The sequence below is a fragment of the Sycon ciliatum genome, chromosome 1 (genome assembly GCF_964019385.1).
Source record: "Sycon ciliatum chromosome 1, ocSycCili1.1, whole genome shotgun sequence".
NCBI lineage: Eukaryota > Metazoa > Porifera > Calcarea > Leucosolenida > Sycettidae > Sycon > Sycon ciliatum.
The window spans coordinates 45,167,087-45,189,429 of record NC_088643.1 but is presented as its reverse complement, the minus strand read 5'-3'; the positions used below and the strand labels follow the sequence as shown (position 1 = coordinate 45,189,429).

The 22,343-nt window shown below is 46.2% G+C and overlaps 2 protein-coding genes and 1 non-coding gene across 3 annotated transcripts; 1 reads left to right on the top strand and 2 right to left on the bottom strand.

Moving 5' to 3' along the window:
• Positions 1–5,143: 5,143 nt before the first annotated feature.
• Positions 5,144–16,975, bottom strand: LOC135828245 (COMM domain-containing protein 7-like). Its single transcript, XM_065340699.1, has 9 exons — positions 16,677–16,975; positions 15,957–16,010; positions 15,477–15,568; positions 15,101–15,168; positions 14,893–14,930; positions 13,916–14,006; positions 12,417–12,466; positions 9,073–9,121; positions 5,144–5,770 (listed from the first exon to the last, which is right to left on the bottom strand). Exons 1-9 carry the CDS (start codon positions 16,755–16,757, stop codon positions 5,694–5,696), a joined length of 600 nt encoding a protein of 199 aa, XP_065196771.1. The 5' UTR covers positions 16,758–16,975; the 3' UTR covers positions 5,144–5,693.
• LOC135807218 (U4 spliceosomal RNA) lies at positions 11,397–11,536 on the bottom strand. The gene has a single exon (XR_010551512.1). It is a non-coding gene; the product is annotated as a U4 spliceosomal RNA (small nuclear RNA).
• A 1,353-nt stretch (positions 16,976–18,328) lies between the features above and the next one.
• On the top strand, positions 18,329–20,932 carry LOC135828234 (dual specificity mitogen-activated protein kinase kinase 7-like). Its single transcript, XM_065340689.1, has one exon. It carries the CDS (start codon positions 18,644–18,646, stop codon positions 19,985–19,987), a length of 1,344 nt encoding a protein of 447 aa, XP_065196761.1. The 5' UTR covers positions 18,329–18,643; the 3' UTR covers positions 19,988–20,932.
• The last annotated feature ends 1,411 nt before the right edge of the window (positions 20,933–22,343 follow it).

Genomic DNA, 22,343 nt, shown 5'->3' with positions numbered 1-22,343 from the left:
ATCATGACATGAGCTCAAGCTCACACTCACAGACTGCATATATCGCATGCATGCATTCACTAGTGCACTGCTGCACGTGTCTAAAAATGACTGACAGAAACCAACGACGTGTTGGTAGTGACTAGTAGTAGTGTTGCTTCATCATGAGAAGACGGAAGCGCTTCTCCACGGGATGGGACCGCGGGTGTGCAGCCGTGGCCCTGGGAGCGACGTCGGGGCCGAGTTTACACAGGTTCCTTGTTCAATCAGCTCGAAAAGACTTGATCTTCCCAAACACAAGTCCCTGTAGTCTGTACTGTAGTCTGTACTGTAGTCTGTACTGTAGTGTAGGCTGTACAGTACAGTGCTGTGTGTGCAGTGGTTTGGTGTCTGTAGCGTTCCACTACCAGTAGTAGAAGATAATGTGGACAGCCTTTACGTATTGTAAACATTGTTGTTCAAAGCCCCAGGTAAGGACTTAGGACGTAAGGTACTGCAGGGCCAGAATCATCGGCTAGCACATATGAAGCCTGAAGGTACGCATGTGAACATGCGCAAACTGACTGTATGTACGTCTGTGTGCGTGCGTCTGTGTGCGTGCGTCTGTGTGACACATGCGCGGTGTGCATGCGTGTGCAAGTGTGTGTGTGTGTGTGTGTGTGTGTGTGTGTGTGTGTGTGTGTATGTGCTTGTGACGTGTGCATGCGTATGTCTGTGTGTGGGGGGGGGGGCAGAAGTGGAGTGATGATTGCTCAGTGCTGCGCCCGCATGTGAGCAGGGGCAGAGGCAGAATGAAGTTGCATAAGGTTCAATCATTTAGCACAAGGATAAGGGCTCTTTTACTTTTAGTGCAAGCGTTACTAGCTGTCCATATTAAACCATGATAAGTGTTGATAACACATAGCATGAGTCATTGAGTGTACAGGAGTACTCTCTACTAGGAGTAGAGTTAGCAGTCCACTGCACTGATAATGAGCTCGTATAATTGCAAAGACTTTCGCGATAATTATAGCGAACCATTGTCCATGACGTCCCTGTTCGAATCCATGCAAAACTGACCCTTTGCAACACACTGCTTTCGTTCAACTCATATGATCAATAGTACAGCCATGGGCCATATGCCAGTCATGACGACGTGTTGTTTGTAACGTTATCGTGAGTGCATTTCTGTTAGAACGCACTTCGGCTACTACTGGTATAAAGAACTAATCACTCCAGCATAATGGTGTTCGCTATGTCAGGAGTCGACTGTATAATGTAGTGCATACATGTAGAGCACACGTCCTGTACCACTGTGTGACTTTGTTTCGGTGGCATCTACACTTTCGGTGCTGACGATGCGGAATAGACCTGTATTGGAGTTTTGATGAAACTGGGTGGGCACTGAAAGCACGGGTGCCGAACATCACCACTGACCGAAAACAAGTGCAACGCGCCGTCGTAACACTAAAAACCAGGGACAACAACAACAACAACAACAACAACAACAACAACAACAACAACAACAACAACAACAACAACAACAACAACAACATCTCTTATTGTCCACTGGCTATCGTGAGAACAAAGATTTGAAACAACAACAACAACGACAACAACAACAACAACAACAACAACAACAACAACAACAACAACAACAGCTTAATATATCAACTCTGCTGCTAAATTCAATCTGCTCATGCACGAGCCACGCTCACCCGTACATCTAGTTGGATCACTGCTATGGTCACAGGCCATTGTGAGAATAAAGATTTGAAACAACAACAACAAAACGTAGTGCACCTTGCTTTAAAACAAAACAAAAACACCATGTAACGGCGGATTGTGCACACGTTTCACTGCGAATGTTCCTCAACTAACTTCCTCTTTCTCAGAATAGGTACCAGTATGTATGAGACTAAATGGACATTCAACTCTACCCTGGTGTTGACAGTTTCCAGGTTACTAGCACAATCATTCTACTTAGTATTACTTACATGACACCTCAGTTCAATAGGTATTCTCCATTGACTGTGTCGCATCCGACAGAAAGCCACTCATTTTATGTATTCATTGCCTGGTGGATATTGGTTGCCACAGAAGTGTGACATAGCATTCCTGAAGTCGTTTTCAAGTGCCTGTACTTGGTACAATACACAGTGTACAGTGTGTGTATACTGGGTACAGTGTGCAGTAGTCAGTGAAGATTGGATTGCCACCGCACAATACATGATACTAGCTCTGGCAATCTCCAACAGTACTGCATGACCGTCGCCAGACTTGCAAGTACCAAGTACTGTAGTAGTTGGACCAGGGAGTAGTAAAATACAGGGATTTTACTACTCCCTGATTGGACTAATCTTATCTAGCTATCTATGGCGATAGCCATACATGATTCTCACATTATACCAAAGTACGGCTTTCGAACAGCGCCTCAAAACGACAGTTGAACACCAATATACATTAGTGAAATTACTAAATTAGTCAAGCTCACACAACACAACCCCAGCTACATACCATACGAGGACTTCTCAGACATTCACAATGATCGAGCAGTCTACAAGCCACACTCCTGCAATTTCCACGCACGAGACCGTTCAGTACCGGTACCATGGACGTGGTACAGCAAGGCTGCCAGAGGAGACACTGTGAAGCAGGGAGTAGTCCAATACTACTTCAAAAGTATATATTAATCCAGTAAAACCTGTGACTAAAGACCACCCCTTGGGGCCAGAGAAAGCGATCTTTAGTGACAGGCGGTCCTTAGTTAGAGGTTTGCACCGCACCACCATATACCGTATAGACGCGAATAGAAGCCCCGGGGCTCTATTTTCCAGAAGACACCCAGAGGGGGGGGGGGGGGGGCTGTATTTGAGAGGGGGCTCTATTCGAGAGGGGGCTTTATTTTTTCAATAGAAACATCAATTTTTCACACCTTTCAAGATGATTGCACAAGGTGAGGGAAGAATCATTCTTGTGCAGCAGATAAAGAAACCGTAAGGTAACCTCTGGCGCAGTGTGTTCCCATTTTTGCATGTCTCTACGTTGACCCCAGAGGGCCAGAGAGATCCCGTACCTCCAATATGGATCTAGTGATCCGCAAAGCACACTGTGTTGATCGTGCATACCGTACATGGTTCATGTACTGCACTACAACGTACGGACTGTGGGCGCTGGATTAGAGCCCCGGGTTTTTATTCGAGACGGGGCTGTATTACTTCGAATGCCTCTGAGGGACGGGCTCTATTCGAAGGGGGGCTTGTATTCGCGCGCGTACGGTATGAGTGTGAGACCGACCGTGCCCGGCGAAGTGGTCTGTAGTAGCAGGCTGGTCGCTAGTCACGGTGGTCTTTAGTTACAGGTTTCACTGTACTATTGTGCTACTCCCTGCTGCTGCGAAGGACAGTGCTTGTGCGCACACGCAGAAAGACTGGGCGGCGAAGAACGCAGGGGTTCAAGGTGCAGCCTAGCATCGCTCTAAAATGCTCAAATGTTATTTCGTTCTTATTCCGCGATCTTGAAGAGCATCGAGCATGTAGAAAGATGTAGAGAAGCGTACACACGTTCTTAAATCTGAAAATCTAGTCAGAATTGTTCTTTATTTTTAATTGTTCCATTCTCCAGTCTAAGCATTTTTCGGCGAGGTTTCTTTGGCACCCGATCGTACTGTACTTGTACAAGACAATAATTATACTGATGGAAGGCAATGCACTCTTCGTCACCCTAAGATGCATGCTACAGTACAGCTGAAGCATGCAACCACCTACAGTTTGGTTTCCCCGGCAAGAACAGTTCCACCCCGGAGTGTGGAAACATGTAGAATGCCCACATGCAGATAGCAGTGCATAAAGTGCATAAAGATGGGACGTGACAAATTGTTGATTATTCGAATTTATTTGATCAACATACGGAATAGCGAATTAGTCGTTCAGTAAAAAAATACTATACAAGCGATCATTCGTCCAGAGAAATTCAGGCCGCCAAAAAATAAGATTTCGCTCTTCACCCGTGGAAAGATGGGAGCCGCAGCCTGAGCCTCTACCGAAATATAATTCAGCCATGTTCACTTTGCACTCAGCGAACTGTGAAGACTAGGTTTGGCAATACATGCAATCACATACACCAAGGGCATTGGTGTTTTGTTTCGTTTTGTTTCGTTTTAAAGGGGAAGTATACCCTAAAATCAAATTTTCACCAGTTGTAGTCTTCGGGATGCTGAGTCGAATGGTCTTGGTCCGAGGAAGCTGAGGCGCTCCCTTCCTACTTGAATCCCAATCGAACTCGCGCACTTCCACCGAAACTGGGTGACTGCGCCCTACTAGATGGGGATTTGTATGCAAAATGTCACTAAAAGCGCCATTTCGTTCTTATAAAAGCACGGATGACCGCGATTGGCCCATATGTTGTAGTCTTTTGGACGCTGAGTCGACTGGTTTTGGTCCGAAAAGGCTGCGATGCAGCGTTCCTCCTTTATTCCCAATCGAACATGGTTGAACAAGCGGTCACGTGCTCCTGCGTACACCAGTCACCTGGTCACCGTGCCTGCAGGGTACAACTTACTAGCCTGTTTGACCTTTTTTGGGTGCAGTCCTGTCACTCGAGTTGAACTCGAGTTGAACCTTGGTGTGAAAGTTGTCGCCTGCTGGCGTGGTGACCAGGTGATTTGGGCACCCAGGAGCACGTGACCGCTTCTTCAACCATGTTCGATTGGGAATAAAGGAGGAACGCTGCATCGCAGCCTTTTCGGACCAAAACCAGTCGACTCAGCGTCCAAAAGACTACAACATATGGGCCAATCGCGGTCATCCGTGCTTTTATAAGAACGAAATGGCGCTTTTAGTGACATTTTGCATACAAATCCCCATCTAGTAGGGCGCAGTCACCCAGTTTCGGTGGAAGTGCGCGAGTTCGATTGGGATTCAAGTAGGAAGGGAGCGTCGCAGCTTCCTCGGACCAAGACCATTCGACTCAGCACCCCGAAGACTACAACTGGTGAAAATTTGATTTTAGGGTATACTTCCCCTTTAAGGCTAACCTCTACAAGGCATGCATGGTTGGCTATAGCTGCACTGCCTGCAGCACTGTAAGTGCCAGCTGTACATTCTTGTAAAAGAGGAGTGCCTATTAAAACAGGAAGTCCCATCACCCACCGCAATGCACTTTTCCAACAAACACACGTTCTGTCTGAGGTATGAAGAAACCCTGATTACTATCACAGTTCTTGAGCACACTCATACCATGCTTGAAGGAGAATAAAAAACCATAAATGCTTTGCCGACAATAAGAATCAATCTTCAACAACAATTTTACATACCAGTAATGTACTTCAAAAATAATACCAAGATACTCCTCCGTTCGGTGAAACAAGTGGCGGTTTGTGATGTTTTATGCTTGAGATCAATAGTACATTATAAAGAAAAGGTTTTAATAATTCAGCTCTATGATCACCAGTATCAGAGAGCGGAAGGAGAAAAAACGGGCCTGCCACGCATAACTACCTTGGGTAACAGATACAATTGTCATATTGACGGACGCACACACGCACACACGCACACACACACACACACACACACATACACACACACAACCAAGTACATGGCACTAGGCCATCTATCACAGAGGGGTATCACTGGAGCCGGAGCGAACGTAATTGGCAATGACCAAAAACAAAACCGCGCCTCATCAACAAGACAGTTTTCGCACGTTTCAAAAAAAGGTCAACAACATGGCACTGCTTAGCTGAAATAGTCCAGTGTCGCCCGTGCCTTCTCCATCTCGTGTAAGAAATTGTAGAATTGCGGAAGGGTCAGCTCTGTACAGAACGGAGCACACGGGCCAAACGACCATACCAACACACAAGCAATCCCCGAAGCACAACATTTAGCATGGATTGACTTTACAGAAGATTTCACTCTACATACAATGAAGGGCAGGGCGGTCTGTATTCCTTGTGTGTTGCGCAGAAGACTTCACTCTACACACAATTCCTTGTGTGTGGGCAGGGCGGTCTGTATTCCTTGGACATCTCCTTCTACATCTACTTCATGTACCGTTTTCCCCTTCATTCACTACAATGTGGCATACCCTACGATAGGTGCCCCAGCATCCAGCCATCGCCAGTATTCTCTACCTCGCGGCAATGATGGGCAGAACGCGCGGGGGAGTGATACCGTGTTCACATAAAGAATGGTGTATGGCAGGCGCATGCACCAGGTGACACACACCCTAGACGCGATGCCAATGAGGTCATCTCATCACAGACACTCTGTATGCATTGCTGGGGGCGGAAACCAGTGCTACTTTGTACTGGGAGTGAATGGCATATTCGTATTGAGTGGCAAACCAGCACCAGAGCAGGGCTAGTTTAGAGTGGCAGACCAGCACCAGAGCAGGGCTAGTTTAGAGTGGCAAACCAGCACCAGAGCAGGGCTAGTTTAGAGAGGCAAACCAGCACCAGAGCAGGGCTAGTTTAGAGTGGGAAAACAGCACCAGAGCAGGGCTAGTTTAGAGTGGCAAACCAGCACCAGAGCAGGGCTAGTTTAGAGTGGCAAGCCAGCACCAGAGCAGGGCTAGTTTAGAGAGGCAAACCAGCACCAGAGCAGGGCTAGTTTAGAGTGGCAAGCCAGCACCAGAGCAGGGCTAGTTTAGAGTGGCAAACCAGCACCAGAGCAGGGCTAGTTTAGAGTGGGAAAACAGCACCAGAGCAGGGCTGCAGTCAATTTCAAAAAGATTTACAATCAGGTTTTGGTCTTAAAAAGTATGAAGATAAGTGAAATTTGGACAACAAAGTACATAGAATGGCTTGTTAGGTCACGGCAAATTGTTCTGTGAAGGTTTCGAAACAATTGGACTAGCCGTTAACCCTTTGCGTGCGGATGACGTGTATACACGCGCCTGAACCCCATGCCGGTTCTCTGAGGACCTGTATACACGCGCTTCGGTTTGCGTCGTGTACGTGGTGAATAGACCAGTGTACAAAGTTGCGTTACTCTGTGAAAGAGTATCCGATCTCCACATACGATACACCGTTGGAGAGGTATTGAGCTCAGCTTTCCAGAGATACAAGGTTCTTCGCGATAGGATAAAGATTCACTGAGCGGCGACAAAATGAACACGGAAATCACGGGCTGGAGTGATCGCGAATTTTTTTGTTCGTGACTTCGCAGTTTTTTGGAGCGTGTCAGGGGATTTCCCTTTTGCCCTGCGCATGCGTTATGGACATCAAATGGAGCGCGTGGATCTCAGCTTTGCAGAGCAGTTTGAATCGTGAAAATCGGTTGAATTTGAGCAAGGAGCCGAAAAAGAATTTGTGACTGAGTTGTTGTTTCGTTCCGAGGCATGGTGGGCCAGTTTGGAGAGATCATGGAAGTGGCCCTGGTGGAGCTGTGGAGCTGAGAGCTTCCAGGATGGATTCGCTTGATCCTGATCTTTCCAACAAGCCCAGGATGAGGAAATTCCATCCAGGTGAACTGAAATGAGAATAAATTTGGTTCCGAACAGTGCACCCAAACTCCACCAGGAGAGTCTGTACTCTGGAGTGCCAGATTACTGTGGAAAACAGGCCGGCATGCAAAGGGTTAAGGAGTTAGAATTTCGGCCAGGTTTCAGGCCTTTTCCCATGGTTTACAATTTGCCCTGTAAGCCGGTATCGATTTTTTATCAAAACCCACGATTTATCCTTTCCTTTTGGCCTGTGGTTATGAATGCTGTCTGCTGACCATGAAGTTGTGAGTTCAAATCCCAAACTATCTTCAAGTCAAACCTTTTTTCATTGTTTTGGTGATCACGCTGGTAGATCTACAAAAAGTACAAGCCAAAGAAGGTGGCTGCGACTTATTGTATTGTTGTTGGAGCTCGCGTTTCCTGCCGAACTTTTACTTGCTGACACTTGGCTGGTTCACGCCATGTGAACACACCCACGACACTGAAACGGTGTGAGTGAACACGGAAGTCATTGCGCTGTAGCTACGTGTTGTTGAATACAACGGCACATCGATCGATCGATTTCTTTTTTGAGCAATATTTTAGTATTTCAAGATCGCCAATTTATTTGAATTTAGGAGGCATCACCGTCTTCTATCAGCTTTCATAGGCCTCTGCTTTTCTCAAAATGTCGTTGAAGTCACATGGATAGCTTTGCCTTGGGAATGAGTCTGTGCCGATGTCGTTTTCGTCACATCGTGAGAGTAAATAATTCCATCGCAGCTCAAAGAAATTGGGCACGAAACGAATTGGGGCCCATCCCGCTCGTCAACATTTACCACACTTTCGACATGTCCTCTCTGACTCCATATCGATACGAGGAAGAACTCGTTTGTTGTAAACCAGACATACATGTACCGACGCGACGTGAGTGAGTTGTCATTTTTCATGCTTTCGCGCGGATTATTTCTTCGAGTTCACAGTGAGTTTTTCCAGCCAGCTCTCGAGCGCGCATACGGTAAGACGGCAAACTCTCCGGGTGATCGCCAGGATTGCAAATCTTTTTTGAAATGGACTGTAGTTTAGAGTGGGAAAACAGCACTAGAGCACTAGAGCTGCTGTGCCACACCATACATATCAATGCCATCACAGTACTACTGGTGCTACACTCAAGTACCACATCACACAGGTCGAATTTCACATGTGACCACTAGCACTGACTAGTGTACCGTATTATCTCTAATATAAGCACGGTCCTTTATTTTTTCAATGTAGCTCCGCCCCGTGCTATTATTGGAGACGTTCCTTTATTGGAGACTGTTCCATTATTATTTCAACCTCATTTCAGAGGCTTGTTGCCATGCCAAATTCATGTCAGACAAACACATTTCAGGGTTTTTTCGCGGTACAGATAATGAATTTACACAGTGTGCTTATAATGGAGACTGAGCACTTTATTTTTTGAATGCCGCCCCAAGGTGTTCTATTATTGGAGACGTGCTATTATTGGAGACTGTGCTTATATTAGAGATAATACGGTACTTCAGTAGTAGTCCGCCGCAGTGTAGTCCGTAAAGACGGCAATCCTGTAAGTTATAGGTTCAGTCACAACTTCAGTGTAGGTTATTGAATCAACCCTGTGACCAGTAGTGGACTTCTGGCTGGGTCAGCAGTCAACACGACACCACTTACCCATGAAGATATTCTCAGTGTTCGTTCCTCTGTCAACTACAAGTTTCACCTGAGAGAAAGCAAGTGGCAGATAACACACCAAAACAAGCATGAGTACCGAGCTAACAAGACCATGCAACTTGTGTGTATGACTTAGGCTCTTGGATGCCAGCAGAAACACCTTGGTGGTGGAGAACCAAGCATGGTTCATACTGAACACAATGAATGGTAGCTGCTAGTGCTTTGAAGTAATTCAGCAGTAGCGCTAGGGGAATATCCGCACCGTAGCGCCATCATTAGTGGGGTAAGGGGAATCTTTAGAAGCGTTAGGGGAATACCCGCATTGTGGCGCCATCAAAGAGCGGGCTGCAGCGCTTCGTTCGTTCAAGGATAAGACAGTAGGAACGGGAATGAAGCGCCACTCTAAAGCTATCCGTCTGGGTAATCACAAAGAGCTGGAAGCGCGTCCTTCCAGTGCCAGAGAGAAAACCAACACTTTGCTTTGCTTTCTTTCGGATTGTCTCTCTTGCATACAACTAACGGAAAAAGTGTGTACTAACCCCTGCATTCATACCCGAACAGTCAAACGCATCCTGTAAAGCATGCCGTTCAGGTAGTGCCATGTGGATGTGGTGTACAGTGTACTCTCGGTTGACATTCCCCTTTTCGAACCCAGACGATCTTTTCGGGATTGGTCTATTGTTCCAATCGGAAGCTGTAAGTTTTCTTTTCGGCCTACATACATAGCCTGTAGTTTGATCGCTCGAACCTACAGTCCATTCAGAAAAAGATTATATTCTTGCTTTTGGCCATAAACGGGTCAAATTTTGAGTTTTCGTCACAATTATTTTGGCAACCCCCCCCCCCCCCCCTGGAAAGCTCTTCCAATTGTGTTTTTGAAGTCTATTTCTCCAGAAAGCAAGCCATAACAAGAATAGGGGTGTGTTTGGTTGGTACAATCTAGAACAGGATCGAACAGCTGGTGCACATGGAGCAGCCTCATGCCAACCAAACGGTACTCCAAAACCAGAGCATATTTTTGTGAAAAATATGCCAAACTTGGTGCATTCTTCAAAATGTGTATGGGTCACCATGGTCACTGTGTACGGTATGACGAGTCTAACCCCAAAGCGCATGCACGTGATCATTTGGGACCAAAATCGATGTTCCCGCCAGGTTTCACTGTGAAAAAGTGAAACTGCTCGGTCTGCTCCGGCCTTGAGGCCGGAGCAAGCAGAACATGTTCTGGGCGACCCAGAACAGGTGCAGTCCCAACCAAACGCGCTGTTCTGGTGAATCCTGTTCTAGTTCGTACCAACCAAACGCGCCCTCGGATTTCGGCCAGGTTTTGTCCCCAAAGCACTGAATTGGGTAAAAAGTTACTAAAAATCATGAAAATCCAGGCCGTTCACTCCACTTGCATAACGGTACATTTGCGGTTCGAACCCCAGTTGAGGTGCCTTTTTGGACCCTTTTTCAAGTTTCGAATCGCGCGGCACTGCACAGTGTACCACAAAATCGCCAAACACGGGAGCTCTCCAGAGCCAGCACTCATCTTTTTCTGAATGGACTGTAGTACCGTACTGGCAATATATGTTGCCGCGTAACGCGTAACGCAGGGGGGTGCGGCGTAACGCGCGACCAGGCTAGTGCGACAAATTTTCGTTGAGTTCGTAACGCGCGTCCGGCGCGGTGCGGCGATCTTTTCATTGCAGTTTGCACTGCAAAAAAAAGGCTGAAAACTGTGAAAGCACGTGTACCGCGTGGTGAAAAGTTCAAAACTGGACGCAGCAGGAATTCCTGACACTCGCGTACTCGCTCTTCCCCTATGTCACTTTCCTTTTGATGATCTTTTTGTGAACAGATCACTCTGATAGTTAAAATATACAGTCTTCTATTGATATCGTTGTCGCCCTTTGCCGTCGGGTTTGTAACAGTTGGATAGCAACTGAATTTCTGTGCCTTCAATGTGGATGAAAAGAAAAAATGATGCGGCAAAAGCAAAAAAATGATGCGGCAATAGCAAAAAAGTGATGCGGCAATAGCAAAAAAAGGACTGCGGCAATATAGAAACCTGTGTGACGGCTCCTGTGCGACTTTGCATGTAACGCCCTGCGTGCGGCAAACATGTGCCAATGTAACGCTTCATGGCCTCACTGCGGCAACATATATTGCCAGTACGGTAAACGAAGTTATGAACGTTTGATTCGCTCGAACATATCCACTACCTGAAAATCTGCGCCTGTGTGTAATGCACAATGTCAGAAGAAGTAAATATAATTAGGCCACATACATCGCCCTCTACACAAATGATTTACTTCTTCCTTTGATTTCAATATGTTTGGCTCACGGATGAGCCTTCAAAAATTGCAAAGCCGACTATATTTCAAGTCGTCAATGCGGGATATTGGGAAAAGTTTTCAACTAGCAATAACCACGCCTCGGTTGGACCTCATTGGCTATGGTACTACCACTGCGCAAAGCTGATTATTCTTGGAAAGGCTTTGCAAATTGTACCAAAGCTACATCCAGTGTATTTCATCATGGAAATTTCAATGGTCCAAACACACACAAAGATTCTCAAAACAAACTTCATTACAGTGGCAGACAATAATAAGATAACCCAGTACGCCCAACTTAGAAATACTACATAAACGCCGCATGCCCTTGCACCCAGACAGTCTGAGTTGCCATGGTAACGAATCAAGAAACCAACTGATCACTATCCAAGTCTAAACAGACCATGAATGCAAGAATTGCAACAGAAAAGACAAAGACGAAGGAAAACTGGGGAAATAAAATGTTCCGGAGTTGGCATGGCAACCAGGTGTAACCCACGATATACCCCCAAACCCTCTACAACAGTATAAAAGAGCAAATTTTTAAATTAACAATAATGAGGGTGATACTGTAGAAGATGAAGCACACCAGGCAAAACAATTTTTTCTGACCAAATGTCCCAAACTGAAAGAGGTGGTATTGTTACCATGACAACAGTGATGTATTGTAAATGAAGGTGCAACATGTGAGATTCAAGCCCAGCATCCCTGTCTGCCTGGGACAGCGCCCTGCCAGACACCAGCTGCAAATAAGCATGCGAGGCTTCAACACCGTATGCAAACAAACAAAAAACACCCACACAACTTCAGTCAACTTCGCTAATAACGACTGCGGATATAACAATTCGCGAATAACGACAGAATTTCCATGCCCAGAGCAAAGTCCCATCCCACTGTAATACATATAATGAGACTTCGAGTATAACGACACTTCGCGAATAAGGACACCTTTTTGATGCCCTGCCGAGTGTATAACGAGTGTCGTTATAAGCGAAGTTGACTGTATTCCATTACCGCACTGCTCACCTGTAGGAAGGTACTGCCAACTTTGCGTAGATCACTGCTGCCCGCGGTCACTGGATGATCAAACACATCATATGTTCATAACAAAACACAAAACAATCAAGCAATCAACATAGCATGAAGCAGTGGGAAGAGACAGCTAAAATAACCAGATAGAACTGCATAATGAATCAGTACAAAAGAGACTAGTAGTCCGATTTGGGTACACATATTGTACTAAGAAAGACATGTGGTGGTAGGAGACACCAGATTATTGAACCGAGGCATGCACGCCAAACTCAAACTCAGTATGCAAGCCATGTCTAGCATCCAGTGCCATGTTCATGTACACGTGCATACACTCCGTACTGCTCTACAAAGTCCAAACCAATATCACGCAAGTAAACAAGCTATAGTCTGTTTCAAAAAGATTTACAATCAGGTTTGGGTCTTAAAAAGTATGAAGATAAGGGAAATTTGGACAACAAAGTACATAGAATGGCTTGTTAGGACACGGCAAATTGTTCTGTGAAGGTTTCGGAACAATTGGACCAACCGTTAAGGAGTTAGAATTTCGGCCAGGTTTCCGGCCTTTTCCCATGGTTTACAATTTGCCCAGGAAGCCAGTATCGATTTTTTATCAAAACCCACGATTTATCCTTTCCTTTTTGGCCTTGTGGTTATAAATGCTGTCTGCTGACCATGAAGTTATGAGTTCAAATCCCAACCTATCCTCAAGTCAAACTTTTTTTTCATTGTTTTGGTGATCAAGCTGGTACAAGATAAAGAAGATGGCTACACCAAACGACTTGTTGTTGGAGCTCGCGCTTCCTGCCGAACTGACTGACACTTGACTGGCTCACGCCATGTGAACACACCCACAACACTGCAATGGTGTGAGTGAATTATAATGGAAGTCATCGCGCTGTAGCTTTTTGAGATATATTTTAGTATTTCAAGATCGCCAATTTATTTGAATTTAGCAGTCAACGCCGTTTTCTATCAGCGTTCACAAGCGTCTGCTTTTCTCAAAATGTCGTCGAAGTCACACGGATAGCTTTGCCAAGTCATGGCCTTGGGAATGAGTCCGTGTCGATGTCGTTTTCGTCACACGGTGAGTAAATTGAATCGCAGCTCAAAGAAACTATTTTGGTCACAAAACGGACCCATGCAGCTCGTCAACATTTACAACACTTTCGTTTCGACATGTCCTCCGAATCCATTGTCGATACGAGGAAGAACTCGTTTGTTGTAAACCAGACGTACCTGACTGTGTCAACGTGAGTGAGTTGTCATTTTTCCTGCTTTCGCGCGGAATATTTCTTCGAGTTCACAGTGAGTTTTTCCAGGCAGCGCTCGAGTGCTCATACGGTAAGACGCCAAACTCCGCGGGCGATCGCCAGGATTGTAAATCTTTTTGAAACGGACTGTAGTGGACTGCCGGCCGGCCTCACGCTCTGGCCCACACTCGCGATGCCACTGCCACTATCACGCGTGCTGCTACCACTGATCGCCGCACTTACCACCAAAGCGCCACTCCATGTCGACCAGCTGATTGACGTTGAGCGTCTGCGACACTGCCGTGCGTGACAGACCCACCAGGTTGGACTTCCACTGCGGAGAGATGTCACACGGCAAGGTGGCAAAGACACACTATCATTATTAGTATCAACACACCTGTAATACGCATACAGTAGTCACTATCGACAGCCAATGGTGACACTACAGCCCTAGAGCGGTGCTGTGGCTGTCATCACGAAACACTTGAAGATATGGAAGCGAATGGGGTTTATGTAGTTTATGACCTTTGATGCAGGATTGGTATCACAGTGTGTACCGTTTTAGTGGACTTGCCCCTCAAGATCACATGGCGGAAGTATTAATTATGCATAAGGGGCTGTCCAAGGTTACCAATAATATTTTCAAAACGAAATGTTTTCGTTTGTGGGTGGGTGGGTTTGATGGAGTTTCGTTTTGAAAATAATTATTGAATGCTGATGGAGAATGCCCAGTTACTTCTGGGTGTCGAAAATTGACATCAATATTTTATTGAAATTCGTTTCACCTGCAGAAAAGGTGGGTGGGTGGGTGGGGGCTGAAAAATACTAAAACTTTTCGTTTTGTAAAAACAATCGGTAACCCCGGACGGCCCCTAAGCCCCATTCAAAGATAGCCTAAACTTCATCTGTAAGAACTACAAGGCCCACGCACCTATTCCGATCAACATCAAATCCAAAAATGAACGGCAAAGGTACGCAGATCAAGAAAGTTTCTATAGAGATCACCGGTATGCAACAGATTTCGTAGGGTGAGCCAGCGGACCCACATACGGGCGCTTTGTATGCAGCACGAGTCGCTAGTGCAAGTGCAGCACTGTGTCGCGAAACCACAACTTCGCCAAAGCATCTCAAGTGATGATGTAATCCCATGACCTCTATTGATAGTATTACCATACTTCTTTAAAGTATTTTATAGAAAGCTATACATGCCATGCCCTTACCAGCTCAGCTATATGATCAGCTTTCTCACCAGATAGACCTGTGCATAAACAAACACAAAAGAATGCAATATCTTCAACTTCTGCTAGAAAAGCACTTATTCGGGAGTCAGCATCTCCATATGTCCGCATCCAAGGCATCGTTGTGGCAGTCACTTGGGTAGTAATCAAAATACCTGCAGCTTTGCGTGCATGCAAACGGTTTGCTTACCAAGTAATGCAAGGTCGCTGCGTAGATGGGCAGGAGTCACACTCTTCTTCAGAGCGCATTTGAAGACGTGCATACCAATTACGGTCAAGGATAACAGCACACCACCACCAAGTCTGTATAACACATTCCTACAATACATAGTAGTATTAAAACACAATCATACTGCTTCCTCACTACATTCACTCTCTAGCTGTTCAACGTACAAAGGCCCTACAGGAATCTGTGCGACATGTTGCGATGCTCACAGCAGCCATCTCCTGTAAGCATTCCAGATCACCAGAGCAACGGCTAATGCATCTGTGCACACCAAGCTATGTCAAGTGCGGCTAACAGCGTCTGCGGACGGGAAAATATAACAACGTAACAAGAGGATATGAAAACAACGCTGCGTACGACATTCTTCAGTGCACCGGCTCCAACACCCTGCTCTGCTGCGAAGCTCTCCAGCTGCGTAATCAGCTGTGATGCCTGAAGGTAATAAAAGACAACCCAAAAAATGCTTGTATGAGCGCATACCATCAGCACGACGAATATGAGAGTCAAACCAAAAGCATTGTCAGTGTAACGTTATGAATGCAATGGCATAAAACAATGAAGTGAATTAGGACAAAGCACTATGCACGCGATGAGACCTAACGATTCAAATGCATTGTACTACTAAAAATTTAAAAAGTTGCTACAACCATAGGATGTGTGAAGTCTCGCCATCCACCACCCAAATGGCTTGCAAACAAGCACGGCGTGGGTACAGACGTCTGCTCCAAAATGAGCGACCCAACGTGGACCTATACCAAGTAAGGATGCCTGCTCTCGCAAGTAGCATCTGAAAGCCATCCACCTACACACCACACTTTACCTGCTGTGGGTCCACAAGGAATTCAAATATCAATGTCATGAGCTGCTGGAAGGCCTAATTCAATCAACAACAAAAAAGCAACAAAGAAAAGGATTAACAACAACAACAACAACAACAACCACAACAACAACAACAACAGCAACACCACGAACGCCATCCCCTCTCCCACGGACCAGGGGCCGACATCATGGAAGACTGATAATTAGCATGTACAGTACATGTAACATAACACTGTCCTGAGCAGTACTATCAACAGGCTTGGATAGGACGTCGACAGTCCAGATACAGCGTAATCAGAAATAGCACTAGCCAGAATTTTATCCGTGACCATTCATCACCACCCAGGACTTAAAAAAGGGCTTCAATCACTTCCTTGCAATTTCACATTGTGGATTCGCGACATTGGACAGTCCCTTGTCAAAATGCTCCACTGCCCATGTTATCAAATGTTTATGGACTGGATTCTTGATGCTATTCATAAAATTTCAAGAAATATACTTGAATAAGAAGCTTTTCAACTTCCAATTCAACTCCCAGTGAAAAAAATATAAATATTGTCCCGTCTGATGAGTGTTTTTTGAACACGAAACTCGGAGTAACGAGAAAGCTTTTTGGTCTCTGTTGTTCTGCCTGGTGTAAATATTGTCCTACGGTATATTAACAACTCTCTGTGTGTTCAAAACAAATAGCAAATATCGGTCCAATATATCACCACTTTACCTCATCCTCGAAACGATTTAAATTGGTCGTATCGGTGACGATTTGATCTTCCACAGGTTCGGATGTGAAATGATAAGACATTGCAGATCTCCACGAAAGCCAAGCTCCAGGAAGAGATTGGAATTACTAGTAGGACCTAGAAGTTAGCAATCATCAGTTCCGACGTGAATAAAAAGCTACAACCAGTAGTGCAGGATGGTCTGATAGAATCAGCTTTTTGGCCAGACTAACTGACTTGCAGTGATCAAAATCCTAAAACATCTTCAATCAAGACTTCATCATCTTTGCCAAACCAGGAATCAAAATTTTACAATGCAAAGCCGCGTTGCCGGTGCATGCATGCACCGCGTAGTCATGGTAGTAGCGTACCGGTAGGTCTACGCGGTAGATCTACGCAGTACGCGGTGATATGATGTACACGTACATGTACGATGCATCGATGGGATATCGACACGTCACGCGTGCACGATCACCCCCGAAACATGAAAAACACGAAAAAGACGATGCATGATGTAGAGCGAGTGAACGCCTGAACGATGTACTCTCGCGAGTCTTGGTGAACAATAAAACTAAACATGGTATAGACTACTAGTACTACTATGAGTAGGGACACTCTTGCCTTGGTACTATTCCTACTACTACAGTAGGTATCGGTTATAGCGTGGGTGTTTGAAAAACGACTTTCTATTCTTATTTCCGATATTTCTTACACACGATAAATCAAGTGTGGCATATCATATCCATGTGCGCATGGGCAGGAAGATCATCGTACATGCAACGCAGTACTTTTGTGCATGTGGCTGGTCATAGTCCCATAGGCTTACCATGTGGCTATGCAACATGAGTTACATGACCACAACAGTTGAATCTGCAGCACTACGACGCAACGAGAGTCAGATCAGAACGGAAATGGACAGATGTAATTACTACAGGCGATACACTTTGTACTAATCAGGCATGTTTCGCGACACAAAGCCCATTCTTAGGACCGATATATTCTACTATGAGATAAAATTGCTTGTAAGAATAAATGTGCACTTGAAATCCATGTTATGATTATGAAAACATGAGCGTTCATTCTTGTTGGCAGTATATTCTTTTACACGACCACGCTATAACCGATACGCACTGTACTAGTAGTACTAGCTCTACTCTACAGTACTCTACACAGGCTACTTCAGACTTGTACCTGTACTGTCATGTCTGTAGTGTAGGCTGTAGAGTGTAGTACATGATTGTGTAGTTAGTAGATCTACTAAAGTACTATGCAGACAACCGCTCATCGGCGCTCAAGCCGAGTCAAGCCACTCATCATCAAGTCTCAACTCAAGGTCACAAGGACCTTCAAAATGAATCAATCAGTCGTGCCCCGTGCCGTGATCTCCGGCTCCCTATATCCGGGGTGATTTGACTGCATCACATGGGCCCATGCCATAGCTCGAGTCATGGGGCCCATGGCCGGCCATGCGCTAGCGCGCTTGGTCCCGGTTGTGTGTTCTTGGTCCTCAACCAAGGACCAAGACTTGGACAGGTGGTCGCCTTATCCGAGTGGTCGCCTTGACAGGTTTTATGGTAACACAAACAGGTCACATCTGGACGCACAGGCAAAAAGAACCGGCTAGCCTAGCCTGTGCAGAGGGACACGATTGTTTTTTTTATTCCCAACAGTGCAAGTGTGGGGGACATCAAGTGATCTCAGCGTGGAACAAAGTGCGGTCGTTAGTGTTGGCTGGGTGGCCATAGGAGCGTGTCGATCGCTGTTGTTGGCTTATGTTATACTTAGAGACGTATTGTTCTACAAGGAGAACTGCAACAGCAGTCTGTGTGAGGAGAAGGAGCATTGTCTTTGATTAGGATGGTAAGCGAGAAGACGCGGATTTATCGGAGTTATTTGTGTGTTCATTGTCAGCCCAGCGACAGTGCTGCAAGAGTTAGCTCCGTGGACGTGGACTCATTTTACGTAGGAAATGTCGACGAACGGGAAAAGCGTCACCATCGATCCGAGCAAGCCTCGCGATGCGAATATTCGAGATAGGATGCAGATTCTGGCGAATCAGATACAGGTCCAAGGCAGCCAATTGCAGGGATGTACGTCGCCAATGCAGCTGCAATCGCCTCATTCACCTAGCGCGGCACGGCGGCCACGAACGTCACTCAATATGCAGTTTGCGCTCGGGCCGTCTTCGCCTCAGCAATTGGGTATGACGCCGCCAGCAAAGCCCCGAAAGAAGACCGCCAGCGGTCACCTGATCCACACACATAGGAGGGCAGTTAGTGGTGGCTCGCTGAACATGTTAGGAATAACGCCTGGGCTGACTGGACTGAGCAGCAGCGATGCAAGTCCCGATGGCAGCAGCATCAGTGGATCATCCAGCAGTCTGGACCAGCAGATCGATGAGCAGAAGCGGTACACGCGCTACCTGTCGATTAACGGCCATCGGTACCGAGCCAACGTCGAGGATATGGATAAACTCGGGCAGATCGGCCACGGTGCCACGGGTAGCGTGTTGAAAATGCTGCACCGGCCATCCAAGAAGCTGATGGCCTGCAAGGTCATGATGCGTAGCGCCAATGAAGACGAGCAGAAGCGAGTTCTGATGGATCTGTTTGTCATGATCAACCACAACTGCCCGTACATCGTCGAATCGTACGGTTCCATCATCAGCCAACAGGACGTCTACATCTGCATGGAGCTGATGAGCACATGCCTGGGGAATCTGATGAAGAAGTATCGCCGACCAGTTCCAGAGCCTATAGTCGGCAGGGTGGCGGTATGCGTCGTACATGCCCTGGACTATCTCAAGGAGACGCACGAGTTCATTCACCGGGATATCAAGCCGTCCAACATCCTGCTGGACGCCGAGTCGGGCCGCTTCAAGATCTGCGACTTTGGCATCAGCGGCCGGCTGGTGAACTCCAAGGCGCGCACTCGCGGTGCCGGCTGTGCCGCTTACATGGCGCCGGAGCGTTTCATGCCAGATACCGCATCCCAGTATGATATCCGTGCTGACGTTTGGAGCATGGGCATCACGCTGGTTGAGCTCGCTTTAGGCGAATACCCGTACCGTGGCGTCCAGAATGAGTTTGAGGTGCTGAGCCGAATCGTAGATGACGAACCACCCAAGCTTCCTCGTGACCAAGGCTTCTCGTTGGACTTTCAGTCGTTCATCAGCCAGTGTTTGATGAAGGAGCGCGAGAACAGGCCAAAATTCCGTGAGTTGAAGCATCATGCGTTCATTAAGCGCTATGAAAGCACCCCCGTTGACGTGCGTGGTTGGTACCAAGGCCTCAGTGGAGCAGCGCCTTCTTGATTGTTTCCTGCAAGTTTGCAGTCGTCGAATTCTCAACATGCCCGAGGATGTGCAACTCATGTTGTGTCTGTCTTGCACCAATCAGTGTTGCTCCTTGACAGGGTATCTGTTGGAATTCTCTTGAGTCTCCTGCACTTGATCCACCTCCACCAGTATTGTCATCTTTTGAGTTTAACCTAAATATCGTTCAATTGAGCAGGTTGTTTTCAATTTTTTTCGTTCACCAAATTTTAGCAACATGATATTCGTGTCTAGGTATAGGTTTCTCTGCACTCACTTTTTCTGGAGATGGGGGGCTTGTGTGTCTGGATGGAAATTAGTCACGTCCTGTTCAACTATTCACAAATAGCCTGAAGACTATAACTAGCCTGAGCTTAGAGTAACGTCTTGTTTATTTCGGTTGACCCATGAGCAGAAAAAAGGGTAGCGTATATTCTGAATTTGAAGCAAACACTTCACTCGCTGTACATGCATATGTACATTGGCCATTTGTAGATCTCTGACTCTATTTCTCTCTCTCTTTCTCTCACTTCCTCTCTCTCTCTCTCACTTCCTCTCTCTTTCTCACACACTTTTTCTTTCACTCTCTCTCTCTCTCTCTCTCTCTCTCTCTCTCTCTCTCTCTCTCTCTGTCTCTGATCTCGGTCACCACGCTGTTCATTACATTGAATTGATTTCAATGGAGGTCACAGTTTTGTCGTCTTTTGCGTACTTATTGTTTTTTTTTGTAAATGCTTTTCAGTAGACATACTACATTACTTAGTCTTTAGCATAGCGCCCAGAACACATTTTTACTTTCTAGCAGACTTTAGTATGATGGCCCTGTTTTCTCGAGAACACTTAGTCTTTGTACATAGTAAACTATGCTGACCCGGAGTTGGCATGGTTTCACTTTGTGATAACTATGTTACTCAACATTGATGTACGCACTACCCAGGTGTGCTACTTGCCCGGTGACAATCGTCCAGGTTGTGATACCCCCCCCCCCCCCCCCCCGGTCCGGTCCGGTTTGATAAACTGCTCATCATGGGCGAGCAAGACTTTGCTTTACCGTCAGTTTTGTTTGTAGATGCCACTGGATGCATGTCTTTTGCCACTTGCAGCTAGGCTGTCTCGTATCTCTCCGAAGCTCGTGCCTTTGTTGGTGTTTACAATTACATGTACTTCTGTATCTCAAGGGGAGGGGGGGGGCTACCATTGCTCCTCTATTGGCCACTACCAGTGTTATTATGGTTACATCCTCTGACTCTTTACCGTCTTGGTAACTGCTATCCAGCTCCTGGACTGCATGAAATAATCGTGATCAATTATTATTTCATTGGCTTGGACGTACATAAACGTTTGGTGAACCAAGCTGCAGATACATGTGTATTTACTTGCATGGTAGATCTACTACTAGTACTTGCAAGTGTAGTAGACCACCGGCGCCGTGCTGCCCTGCCGGACTGCCTTCGTAATGATATCAATGACAATGATTATGTAGCAGGTCTTATGCACGAAATGGGAAAGTCACAAGTAACTTCCAGCGGCGGATCCAGCGATCTCTACAGGGGGTTCCAGTATAGTCAAAATTGAATAGCTGATACATGTACATGGCATGGACAAGCATATGTTATATGCCGATATGGTTACCAGTACAGCAGTAGTACATTTACGAAATTTAGGGGGTTCCACGGAACCCCTAACCCCTGGAACCCCTCCTATCCTGAATCCGCCCCTGACAACCATACCATAGACGTCTACGTACCACCTCATGACCTATGCATATCTGGATCATGGGATATGATGCATATGACGTGTTATGCAATCACGTCACGATTATCGATTATTGTTCATCGTGTAGATGGACAATCATGCTACCGTCATTGCTAGTACAGACTCAGTACTACTACACTCAGTCTACAGTCATTATGATCATGACAGTAGCAGCTACATGTACATGACATGATAACATTGTTATCATGGTTATGATGACTGCATGATTGTACACTTCTAGCAACTGAAATCCGACCCCCTGGGCGGCGCGGCGCCCCGACCAGGGGGTCGGATTTCAGTTGCAGCACTGTATGTGAGTCCACACTCGTACATACTGCAGACTGGCCTGAAGTAAGACTTACTTACAGCTTAGTGTAGTACTACTGTTGAGTGTTGGCAGTGTTGCTGAACTGTCTGACAGTCTGAGTCTTTGCTGTGAGGTGTCATCAGTGCGTTAGCCTGGTCACTTGCACTGACTGCACAGCCTGTCAAGAATGAAAGTGCATCCCCCCACCTCCAGTCACTTCCATGTCCGTTCCCGACTACAAAACTAAAAAAAGAAGGTTGACCTTGTTAGCATGGAGCCCTGCACACCCTGCAC

Coding starts and splice junctions, on each gene's coding strand:
- LOC135828245 (XM_065340699.1), bottom strand. CDS start 16,757: ATGTCTTATCATTTCACATCCGAACCTGTGGAAGATCAAATCGTCACC. Junction 9,122..12,416: donor TTGGCAGTACCTTCCTACAG/GTGAGCAGTGCG, acceptor GCTTTCTCTCAG/GTGAAACTTGTAGTTGACAG. Junction 5,771..9,072: donor CACTGAGAATATCTTCATGG/GTAAGTGGTGTC, acceptor CGTTCTGTACAG/AGCTGACCCTTCCGCAATTC.
- LOC135828234 (XM_065340689.1), top strand. CDS start 18,644: ATGTCGACGAACGGGAAAAGCGTCACCATCGATCCGAGCAAGCCTCGC.